Source organism: Musca domestica, unplaced genomic scaffold, assembly GCF_030504385.1.
Source record: "Musca domestica strain aabys unplaced genomic scaffold, Musca_domestica.polishedcontigs.V.1.1 6, whole genome shotgun sequence".
NCBI classification, from domain to species: domain Eukaryota; kingdom Metazoa; phylum Arthropoda; class Insecta; order Diptera; family Muscidae; genus Musca; species Musca domestica.
The window spans coordinates 10,937,433-10,949,573 of record NW_026712363.1 but is presented as its reverse complement, the minus strand read 5'-3'; the positions used below and the strand labels follow the sequence as shown (position 1 = coordinate 10,949,573).

The 12,141-nt window shown below is 32.9% G+C and overlaps 1 protein-coding gene across 4 annotated transcripts; it reads right to left on the bottom strand.

Moving 5' to 3' along the window:
• Window positions 1–621: 621 nt before the first annotated feature.
• LOC105261562 (uncharacterized) lies at window positions 622–3,577 on the bottom strand. 4 transcript variants are annotated; one of them, XM_011292634.3, is made up of 9 exons: window positions 3,372–3,574; window positions 3,189–3,304; window positions 3,095–3,136; window positions 2,838–2,879; window positions 2,727–2,768; window positions 2,641–2,670; window positions 2,533–2,574; window positions 2,413–2,466; window positions 622–740 (listed from the first exon to the last, which is right to left on the bottom strand). In XM_011292634.3, exons 1-9 carry the CDS (start codon window positions 3,447–3,449, stop codon window positions 695–697), a joined length of 492 nt encoding a protein of 163 aa, XP_011290936.1. In that variant the 5' UTR covers window positions 3,450–3,574; the 3' UTR covers window positions 622–694. The 4 variants fall into 4 exon arrangements, with proteins under 4 accessions (XP_011290936.1, XP_058985068.1, XP_019890973.1 ...); XM_059129085.1 differs by lacking the exon at window positions 3,095–3,136 and having other exon boundaries at window positions 3,372–3,577; XM_020035414.2 differs by lacking the exon at window positions 2,838–2,879 and having other exon boundaries at window positions 2,727–2,786; window positions 3,372–3,575.
• Window positions 3,578–12,141: the final 8,564 nt, after the last annotated feature.

Genomic DNA, 12,141 nt, shown 5'->3' with positions numbered 1-12,141 from the left:
TACAGCTACGATATAACGGTACCTCCCTCCTCACCGTTTATTTTCATTTGAATATGGTAATGGCTTATGATAAACAATGCCTATGTAGATCTCCATTATAACGGCTATATTCGGTATTTTTAAAATTTTACCAGCATTTTTAAAGAATTTTATTATTTCCAAATTCGTTCCAAATGGTGGAGGGTATTCGAAGTTCGGCCAGACCGAACTTACTGCTTTTTAACTTGTTTTTCTTGTTAATTCATCAAATTTAAACCGATGCTATCGACGTTGCGGCATTTTTAAGACTTAAAGTATAATATTTGTATGAATTATTTAACTTTTTCTCTTTCGAGATGAGCTTAATGATCTAAAATTTTATATGAGTTTCGAAACTACATCCATTTATGCACAAAAAAGACGAAAAGTATATTTGAAGAAATTTGTTGGCAGGACAAGATTATCTATAAACAGATTTCCCACCAGATTTTGCTAAAGCCATGTCATTACGGAAATGCGGTATAAGAAAATCAACCTGAGATATCAAGCTATTGCCTAACGCTTTATAAGGTGGCAATCGAAAAATAAATCAAATTATAACTCAAAATTCTACTTTTATTGTTTTAATATATTCAGTTAGGGATTTATTGCTATTAAATGTATTTCTGTATTTTTATTCACATATTATTAAGACACAAAATCTGCAATCGCTAATTTAAGCGCTATCCGGAATGATCAAACTTCTCAGATATTCGTCCATTCTGTAATTGTTTAAATTACAGTTCTAATAAAAAACAAGTAAGCAAAGGCTACAGTCGAGCGGGGCCGACCGTTGAATACCCTACAACACTATAATAAACGATACAGTTTATATAGGCGAGAAACTCGAAAGAATTCGTTCTCTAATTTTCAAATAATAGCAACTTAAACTAATTTGCTCATTTCCAATTTATTGGTAGATTTTGCACGTAAATGGTCTTCCTAGATCTGGAACCAATATTTCCCAAAGACCTACAATCTCTCAGAAGTGGCAAAAGATTAACATTTATTATTGGTTTTTGACTGAAACGCATCTATATGAGATACAGACATTTGACTATGTTCTTCAACGAAATCAGCGTTAACGAAATAGTCAGAAGTGCGTCTTTCCTGTATTTGTGAATTCTCCAAAAAGTCACTGGAATGGACATTTTCGTATTTTGTCTACAAAAGTTGGCAAACTATTTCACACATTGAATATTTTTGGATGGCCATCCGAAACTGATTGGCTTTTGCAATGTGCGGTAACCCCCATTCAAATGTGCGTGAGGATCGGGCGATAATTACGACCTCCTGACAATTTTGCAGTTTTTTGGTCCATTTCAACCCCTAAATATATGGCGATCATCTCCAAAAAGAGTAGGCTTCTTTTCTGACCCTCATCTTACCCCATGCAAAATTACGTAAGGATCGGGTCATAAATGCGATCTGTATATGATATCCTGATATCCTAACTACTTAGTTTTGTTAGCTGTAGAAATATTACCAAATGTTTAATTCAAAATGAAAATATGCCAAAAATATGACAAAATTGAAAAAATATGAGAAAATTTTACAAAATCAATATTTTCATCTTTAGACAGATATTTTTATGCGATTTCTTTAGCCGTTTTTTCTTTCCTGCCAAGAGGCCATTCTGAATTAAGGAGAACTGTCGAAATCAGTTCAGCCGTTCTCGACATATAAGAGATTTTTCAAGCATTTCTTCTTTGATAAACATGTATATCGCACATATTTTGCTATATATCCGTTTTGTTGGATGTTAACATCAATGTAAAGATCAGAAGTAACCTTGTGATGGCTTTGTGATTTCGCCGGGATTTAAAATATTCGCGGTTTAATGAAAAACTTTAAATTTTTTCAACACAAAAGATATGGTCTATTTTACCCGCTAAATATTATCCGATGACCACCAAAATTGGTAGGCTTCTTCCCCGCCCTAAACTCTAGCTACATGCGCAATTCCGCGTCGATTGGTCTATAATTGCGACCTGTAGAGCAACTGCAAAATCAGGAATTTTTTCAGTTTTTGGTCCATTTCGACCCCTAAATATTATGCGATCATCTCCAAAAGAAATAGGGTTCTATTCTGACCTTAACCCCACCTACATTCTAAATTTCGTGAAGATCGGGCCATAATTGCGACCTGTAGAGTGATTACAAATTAACATGGACAGACGGACAGACGGACAGACGGACAGACGGACGGACGGACATACATAGCTAGATCAACTCAGCTCGGCGAGCTAGGAAGATCCATATATACTTTCCTATATGGGAAACCAATATTTCGAGGTGTTACATAAATTCTGGCCCAATCAAACTTATAATACCCCCAACACATAGTGTTGTAGGGTATAAAAACATTTAAATTATTTGTAGAAAAAAGTTTACCTCTGATTTATCTGGATCTTATTAGCCTTTATCTGTTCATCCAAAGAGCCAAATCTGCAACAAATAAAATCATTTAAACTTTTTTAAAAACATTCAGACGATAATGTAAAAAACATCTACCTTGAATTAATAGAGTTTATGCGATTTTCAAAATCTTGCATTCTGTGTGAAGTGATGAAATTTGTATTAAAACAAACAATAATATTATTTACTGACAACAGTACTTACCTAGAGCTCAGGGCATTAATAGGAACAAATCTGTAAAAATAAAAATTGTCTGAAAAATGCATATTTTAATATCAACAAATATATACCTCGAATTAATAGAATTAATCCGATATTCTAAATCTTGCATTCTACGGAAAGCCACAAAACTTTTAATTAAAAAAAGAACAAAAATATTATTTACCAAATTCAATGCTTGCCTGGATTTCATGTCATTAATACGATCTCCTCCTTCATTTATTCTGTTGAAATATTTATGTATAGATATGAAAATGACATAGGAACATATATGTTGTATTTTAGATGTAAGCATTGAATATGGGAAGTGGGGATATATTTATAATAAAACATATTATAATAAAACATTAAGATTTTGTAGGATGTGATATGCAGAAATAGACATTTGTAGGTTGTTACCATTTTTGCCGATATTGGATATAACTACACAATTATTTACCTTTCTGTAAACCTATTTAGATTCTCCTCCATTATAGCTACGCTGTAAATAATATTTTTTTTTATTTAATTATCGAACTATATCAATGAAATACCTTCGATTTAACGTAGTCAAACATTCATCCAATATTGTCGTTTTGTTTAAGAGTTCAGTAAGTTTTTCAAATAATAATTTCACCACAAATATATGATCCTCATTGTCGGTTAAATCCTAAAGAAAATACAATATCAACAAATTACAAATTAAAAGTTTGCGCATAAATATAGAAAATAAATACATAGCTCTTCTTCTGAGGATCTACACAATATGAATATTGCAGTAAAAATATAAGTAAGCACGGCAAAATTATTTTCATATTATTTCACTTCAAAAACTAGACGCAAACTGACACTCTTTGAAGAATGATTTCACATCAATCGTTATCTCTTATATAAAGGGGATTTTTTTTAAGTTCTCATACATCATTTATTCGTTTATAATTTTAATTTCAAATTATTGGGGATTAATTATTGGGCCACAATTTGTATGTTGTCATAGGTCATAGGTTATAGAACCAAGCAAAATTTCCAAGTATACTACAACATCGCTTAAAAGTAACATATGCTATATACGTTTTTGAAATTCCACTTGGAACTGAAGATATGGCATCAGAATCGGAGGTACCTCCTAAAAATTTAGATTTTATATGCACATATTCTATTGAAACAAGTTAATAAGTATCTGTCGGTTTTACCGACAGATATATACTCTTATCGACTGTTCAATTATTTAATTATATTTTGACTTTTGTCCGATTCATATCTGACCTAAGTCTGATAAAAATGTGCCAGATTTGGGCTATATAGACCTTTACATAATCAATCAAATCAATTTTATCAAAATTTACACCTTTTGTGGTGAAGGTACCAGAGGGAGTGAGCCGATGAATTCTATATTCAAAATCTCAGGTTACAAAGTTTTAAAAGAACCATTGACTCCTTTCGTCAATTACATTTGAAAATTGTGACCCAAAAGGGGTTGACCGACATCTATCATCTTCACACTAGATCTTTTGTTAATAAAAATACCGGGATGTGTGAAATTTGAGGGGATGCTTAGAATGCATTTTTAAGCGTTTTGTTCATTCAAAATTTTGACCTTTTTTTGTGTTAGTAGAAACATCGGGATGTACCTAATTTGATCCGATGCTTATTTCCCATTTTATAAAAGTTATAATTATTCAAACTTTTGACACTTCGTGAGGGTGATATTTGATGGAGTGGGCCAGTATTGTTCATTTTTTTTCTTTTCAAATTTTTTTTCTGTGTAAATTTTGACCTTTTGTGAGCAAGGTACCAGAAACTTGACAATAATATTACGATGTACCAAGTGTGAACCGGATAGCCCCTTCGATATTTATCGTGCGCGCCATTCAGGCAGACAGACAGACAGACGACCGGCGGACGGACGTACACCTCTAGATCTACCACAAACATCCTGAAACGTGCAATGTTCAAAATGAACAATTTAAGCATTTACAGACATATTGACACATTGAACCAGGTACTTTCCAAATAGTCGGCCGGACCGAAATTAACTGCTTTTATACTTATTATATTAGGTTATTCAAAACTATATTTAAACTTTTTAGCATAATAGGACACCAACGAATCCTTAGAATCTGAAACTCTTTTGGGGTTTTGGTCCCCAAGCCGAGTACTACCAAATTCACTTGGAATATTGCACAGCGCAGGTTATTGGACTGTGAAATTATATGAAAATTCGCAAAAAAATCGGACGAAGTGCTTAGTATGTTTTGTCGTATCCTTTATACAAGATATACAGTTAATTTGAGACTTAGTGTGATCTACTCTTAGATTTTTTCTCTTTTGAAAAAAGGACCGTAAGGATTTTTTTGTGTTTAACTGTGATACAGTCTGAGACTGAGATACAATCTCCAAATTTGAAATGCGTAACGGAATTTGGAACAAGAGTAAATTTGCCAAATTATATTGAAATCGGCTCAGATTTGGATATAGCTCCCATATATATTTTCGGCCGATTTCATGTATTTGATGTACAAATCACGTTTTGTATCTCTAATTTCAATGAAATTTGGAATGTGTAACGAAATTTAAAACGAATATACACATCATAAACGATGAACAGATTTTCCAAAAAAAAACTAAGTATACATATGCTACATACATTTTTTAAATTCCACTTGGAACTAGAGATATAGCTTCAGAATCGGAGGTACCTCCCAAAAATTTTGATTTTATATGCACATATTTATTGATCGATTAGAGATACAGTCCCCAAATTTGAAAGCGTAACGAAATTTGGAACAACTTTATGCCAAATTATATTGAAATCGGATCCGATTGGATATAGCTCAAATATATATTTTCGACCGAGTTCTTCTATTTGATGCATCAAACCCGATATATATGTTCGATTCCAATGAAATTAGGAATGAGTGACGGGATTCGATTAGAAAATAGATTTACCAAATTATATTGAAATCGGTTCAGGTTTTGATATAGCTGCCATATATATTTTCGACCGATTTCGTTTATTTTATGCACTAAGCACGATATGTACGAAAAAAAAAATAAAAAATAAAAAATAAAAAAAAATGAAATTTAGAATGTATGACGGGATTTTATCAGAAAATACATTTGTCAAATTATATAGAAATCGGTTCAGATTTTAATATAGCTGCCATATATATTTTCGGTCGATTTCACGTATTTCATGCACCAAACACTATAGGTATGTTTAATTCTAATGAAATTCGGCATGAGTGGCTAAATTTTGTACAAAAGTAAATTTGGGAAATTATATTCAAATCGGTTCAGATTTGGATATAGCTCCCATATATATTTTCGGCCGATTTTAAATATTTGATGCACCCAACGCGATATGTATGTCCGATTCCAATGAAATTCGGACAGAGAGACGAAATTTGGTACCAAAAAAACGTTTTCCATCACATTCTCCCGATATAATGTATTTTGAGGATGTTATCCACTTTTTTTTATAGAATTGTTTGAAATTTGTATTGTATGTTCCTCATAACAGAAATGACGCATACCCCTCGAATAATGGAATTTTTGGGATTAACATATTTTATAGGTATAGATTTCGAATTATCCTTATCCATTTTTAAATGAAGGGGAATTTTTCTTGATATCTTTATTGAAAATGTTGACATTTGTTGACGATTTTTGTTTATGTCATATAACGCAATAGTTTCCAAGTTTGTATATGGGGTTCGGGACAAGTATTATTTTTACGGCCTGAAAATTATGGAACATTAAAAGTACGGGTCCACGTTTCCTTATGATGGGTACTATCTGTAGCTAATTGTACGCAGAGTTCCTCGTCTAAGTATGTAATGGATATACTATAGCTATTAAAGTATGGACTTTTTATAATTTTAACCACATTTTAACCAATTTCAAAATAACAGAAATAACTTATACCGCTCGAATTCTATATCTCATTACTTATAATTGTATTTTCAAAAGTGAAACTTTCCGAATGATTTGTGATATTAATTGTTTTACCTTGACTTAGTAGCTTCTTATATTGTTCCGTTTTTTTCATAGAACGTAATATTTGTTTGCGAGACGATAACGTATCTTTTCAACCGAATAGCTTGAATTTTGATGTTTGAAATTCTAAATTGGCAAGTCACGTTGCTAGAATAGCTCCAATTTTTCTACTCCTCTATCCATAATTATGAAGCTTTGATGTTGAAAATTCTTTATTTTGCTTGGTGCATATTCTTAATTTTATTTGGAAACGATGTAAGTTCAGCAAAATTCAGTCAGTCCGTCTGTCTATGTATTTTATCTAAAGAAAGTACAGGTAGCATTTATTTTTTAATCGAGATGAAATTTTGATATCAGAAAGATATCAGATACCGCCAAATTTTATCGAGATCCGTTCAGAGTTAGATATAGCTCTCATATACAGGGTGAGATAAAAAACTGCAACAAAGTCAAACGCCCTAATTTTTACATTTTTTTTTAATTTTATTGAATGAAAGAAAAAAATGTCGAAAATAGCATTCAATTTTAGAATAAGTTTAGATTTGTTCGAATTGGTCACCTTTGGCACGAATTATGGCCTTCAAACGGCCAATGAAACCGTCACACGCTGCCAATAGTCCAGCGTATTGGTATCCGGAGATTTTGTTAGCCATTGTGCGCTGGAAATGAAGCGAGGAACCTCATTTTGTAACCATTCTTGGGTGTTGGTTGGCGTGTGCTGAGTGCGATGGTGCTGAGTCCTGTTGGAATGACCAAGGTCTGCGGCCAAAATGTTTGCTTGCCCTTGGCTTTAATACACTCTCCACAATATTTTCGCGATAATATTCGGCCTTTATTCTGATGCCACGGTCGATTAATACGAGTGGAGAGCGACCATCGGCTGTTATGGCGGCCCACACCATCACCATGGCCGGAGAAAACCAAATTCGGCAGTTTACCACTTTCAGCATCTCTTTAACTCTTTTAAGTCTATTCTGTTGCGGTGTAAGTTCTTGCACTTTTTGGAATTTCAATAGCTTTACCCCGACCCCATTTTTCAAAATTTGCCGAATAGAACATTGCAATATGTTCAGCTCACGAACCATTTTTCGGCCACTGCGACGCGGGTTTCGATCAAGTCGCTTCTTTACTTTCCGAACCATTTCTGCTGATGTTGCTGTTTTCTTCCGTCCACTTCCTTGGCGTTGGGCTACGCTACCACGAGCGATGGTAAGAGACACTAAAGATGTATTCACATTTAAATGCTGGAGTCCTCTAACGATAGCCAATCTGAGTTGCAGTTGCAGTTTTTTCATCTCACCCTGAATGCTCCTGTAATTTTATATTTTAAATTTTATATTTTTATATTTTAAATTATCAGTCAATTAGATGCTATAAAAGCCTACAACTACGCCTATACCAATAAACATAATTGATTTTTTCAAAACGTGCGAAAACGTTTATATGAGGAAAACGTATTATATATAGTCACTACACACTTTACTGTAGTGTATTGTTTATTGTAATAATAATTCACATCCTAGACTGGACGGACACACAAACGTCATTTATGATATTTGAAAATTCAGCTAATTTCACTTTGGTTTCATTTTTTATTTTTAATTTATTTGCCATCTGATATAAGAGCATCAAATCAAGCCGATACAATCTCCTGGGAATGATTGATGACTGATAACCTTTAAGCTCTTTTTAAATGCCTTTTGTTGCTGTTGATATTGAGTGTGTGTGTGTGTGTGTGTGTGTGGCAATAACGAATTCCTCTGTTTGTATAGACAAAATACGTTTTCATCAATATCAAAGAAATAATGTTACAAGTGTTGTCAATGTTACATTTAACTAAGATAAGATGGCGATTTTGGAGGTGAAAATTTCTAACAATGTAAATTCATAGATACATAACAATGTCAATACACAGATACATACTTTCGAGGTCTTACCGCAAATTTTAACACTAATTTCTAGTATTTACAACTCGAGTTGATACGGTAAGACCGGCTGCTGTCTTCTTTTGCTGGCAAATTATGAAATTATATCTGTACCTTAAAAAATATGGAAAATGGAATTATGGGAATGAAAAGGCTATAATGTCCAAATTAAGAATAAACAATATTTCAACAATTTTCGAACCTGCTCTTACACATAGATTACGATGTACAAATGGGTTATTTTCCAGTAGAAGGTGGATGTTACGACCGTTTTCTCAACTCGATCTAATTTTGTCTAAAATATTAGGATGTGCCAAGTTGCGCACTGGCCAGCCCGATAGCGGGAGGGATGAGCATCGTTATATTGATTAAAAATGTAACATTTTTATATTATTTTGGTACGAGTTTTAAATTACCTCAAGATATTCAATTCATAAGCAACGCCCTTATTTTTCAACATTCATTTTTTCAATTCTATAGTTTATTCAGTAATATAATCATATTTTTTTTTGTTTTGATTAGAAATTTGATATTAAAGGCTAGGATACACATACATGGTGAGATAAAAAACTGCAACAAAGTCAAACGCCACAATAGGAAATAGAATCAAATTTTAGAATAAGTTTGTTCGAATTGGTCACCTTTGGCACGAATTATGTCCTTCAAACGGCCAATGAAACCGTCACACGCTACCGGAATGTTGCTCTGCGGTATTTTGGCCCATTCCCGGCGAAGCGCTTGCTTGATGTGATCGACACTTTGGTATTTTTTAGTGCCACCATTTTCGAACTTGACATATATGCAATATAGAGGCATTTCTTTACGAAATTGTAATGCCATATTTTTAGTCATTTGGATGCTTGCATGATTTCAAAGACTGCCAAAAACCCAAAAATTCAATTAGATCGCTAAGTTGGCAAATATTATTAATATTATTTAAGTACGAGTTATAAATTACCCCAGTATATTGAATTCATCAGCAACGCTTTCAACGTCCATCATTTCGATTCCATAGTTCATACAGTAACATAATCATAAATTCGTTTTTTATTTTGGTCTTGATTAGTAATTTGGAGATTCCAGCCATATTTGTAATTCGATATTAATGTAATTTTTCCAATATGTGTCTACATAATGCCAATTTTCATCATAAATTCCAAAAATAAAAAAGTTAAAAAAATTGCTTCGAAAAATACCGCTCAAATGAAAACCGTTATATGTGGGTCATAAGGCTGTAGTAATGGTTCCGAAATTTATATACGAAATTTGAAATAATTCGGAAGAATACTGTTTCAAAAATCATGAAAATACCAAACATCTGGGGGTACCGTTATATGGGCGCTATACTAAAACTTGGAACTATTTTGACAATTCTCTTCTAGAGGATAAAGGACTCAGAAGGAAAACTTTGCGTGGATTTTAAAATAATTCCATTAAAAATTGGCTGAAATCATCAAAATAATTAATATCGGGAGGTACCGTTATATGGGGGGTATGCGATATCGTGGACCTATATAGACAATTCTCTTCTAGGGAATAAAGTTCTCACAAAGAGTTCTTTGTGAGGATTTTCAGACAATTCTGTTGAAAATGCAGCTAAAATTATCAAAAAACCGACCTATACAAGCAATTTTTTCAAGGGTTAAAGTAGCCATGAAGAACTCCTTGTGTTGAATTTCGGACAATTCCATTGAAAATGTGGTTAAAATAATCGAAATTCTCAGTATCGGGGGTACCGTTATATGGTGGCCATTCGTTATCGTGGACTGATATTGCCCATCTTCGAACTTAACCTGCCTGCACACAAAAGACGGATCTGTACAAAATTTTAGCTTCCTATCATAATACGTTTTGACTGCGAACCGGAAATCAAGAGGAACACTTACACAGGAGCTATGCTTAAACTTAACCTCACATAGTACCAACCATACTAGGAGTAGAATCAAAAGATTCACAGTCCAAATTTTAATGGTATCCGATGAATATTTCAGAATGATACAGTTAATATACCATCCATGTAAAAATTGTTTATTTATTCTTGCGTACAAATTACTCGTACTCATTCGACATTTTTATCTCCATCTTCAGCACAAACGCATATCATTACGAAGAAAATCCAAATTATTTCTTCTTAAAAATTAATTAATAATATTAATTGATAGGAATCGCTGTTTTCAATCGTTATTCTGTTTAAAAAACGCATACTTCCAATCAGACATGCGGCAATCTAGTAGTAAATGTTTCTAAGACAAAAGCAATGACATTTGGTTCACCTTGCCGACTGAATAGCGGTATTAATATACAGGTTAATGGTGTAGCGGTGGATTTTGTTGACCGCATAAATTGTTTAGGTGTTGTTCTTGATGCCAAGCTTGATTTTTCTTTGCATATTGATGCACTGTACCCCAAAGTTATAAATATGCTCCGAAAATTACACTCAACTGATTTCTATTTGCCCTTATTTGTAAAGAGAAATCTTGCTCATTCTATGTTATTTTCGGTAATTTCCTACTGTATTGAAGTGATTTCTGGTACAACACATGAGTATTTAATGAAATTAGAAAAACTTTTTAACATCATTGTAAGATATGTTTATAATTTGCGTCGTTTTGACCATATTTCTGCGCATGCAGTCCTCTTTTTAGGAGTGTCATTCTCTACTTTTGTTAAACAACGCGTGGTTTCATTTCTATATAAATGTATCTGTTTAAATCTTCCTGGTTTTCAGCGAGATCGGCTAGTGTTCTCTCGGTCTACTAGGAATACGCAAATAATTTTCCCTCATTTTTCTACGTCTCTATATGAAAGATCTTTCATAGTTCGTTCCGCACGAATCTGGAATCAGCTTCCAGCTGAGCTACGACAATTCTCGTTTTCCCGCGGTGTTTTTCGCCGCATGTTTGAAAACTTTGTAGAGGCAAATGGAGGTTAACAATTTGTTTTTTTAATGATATTGACGATACTGTAACGTTTGATTAAATATTGTTTTTTTTATTACCAGCAATAGACTTAAATTTATTTTCATTGGCTGGGGAGCCTTTTTGTCCATATTTTACATATGATTTCTTAGGTTACTTTAAGATACACTATGTAATATTTTTAAGATGTTTTTTTTTTATTTTGGAGTACACTTTTGTAGTTTTGATAGTTGTGATACTTATTGGCCTAATGGCTTTTTCATTGCAACATATAAATAAATAAATGAAAATGAAATAAAAAAAAAATAAAACATTCTATAATATTTAAGTCAAGCTTTATCTCTTCCAAGAAAGGAATTTTTTTCGGAATCTGTATCTCTTTGTTATTTAAAATTGTGCTTTACCCAACCGTTATCAATAATTATTATGTGTACGTAAAATAAAGTGATCTTGAGCCAGCTTTTCAAACAGCTGAACTAAGGTATTTTCCCAATTTTATTAGTTACTTCGATTTCGTTGGTTTTGGAATGGTTGGTTGAGATTTCTCATAATTTCAAATCATAGCATTAACCCAGATACCGTAAAATTGTTCCTACAGCAGTGCAAGTTAACAACACTTGTTGTCGTCGTAACGCCGTGAAAAGTAATTTGTCAAAAACACCTCT

What these genes read in the sequence shown, in the direction of transcription:
- LOC105261562 (XM_011292634.3), bottom strand. Translation starts at nt 3,449, where the DNA reads ATGAAAATAATTTTGCCGTGCTTACTTATATTTTTACTGCAATATTCA. An exon ending in TTGACTACGTTAAATCGAAG is followed by an intron (nt 3,137 to 3,188) that starts GTATTTCATTGA and finishes TATTATTTACAG; the next exon opens with CGTAGCTATAATGGAGGAGA. An exon ending in AAGATCCAGATAAATCAGAG is followed by an intron (nt 741 to 2,412) that starts GTAAACTTTTTT and finishes AAACAATTACAG; the next exon opens with AATGGACGAATATCTGAGAA.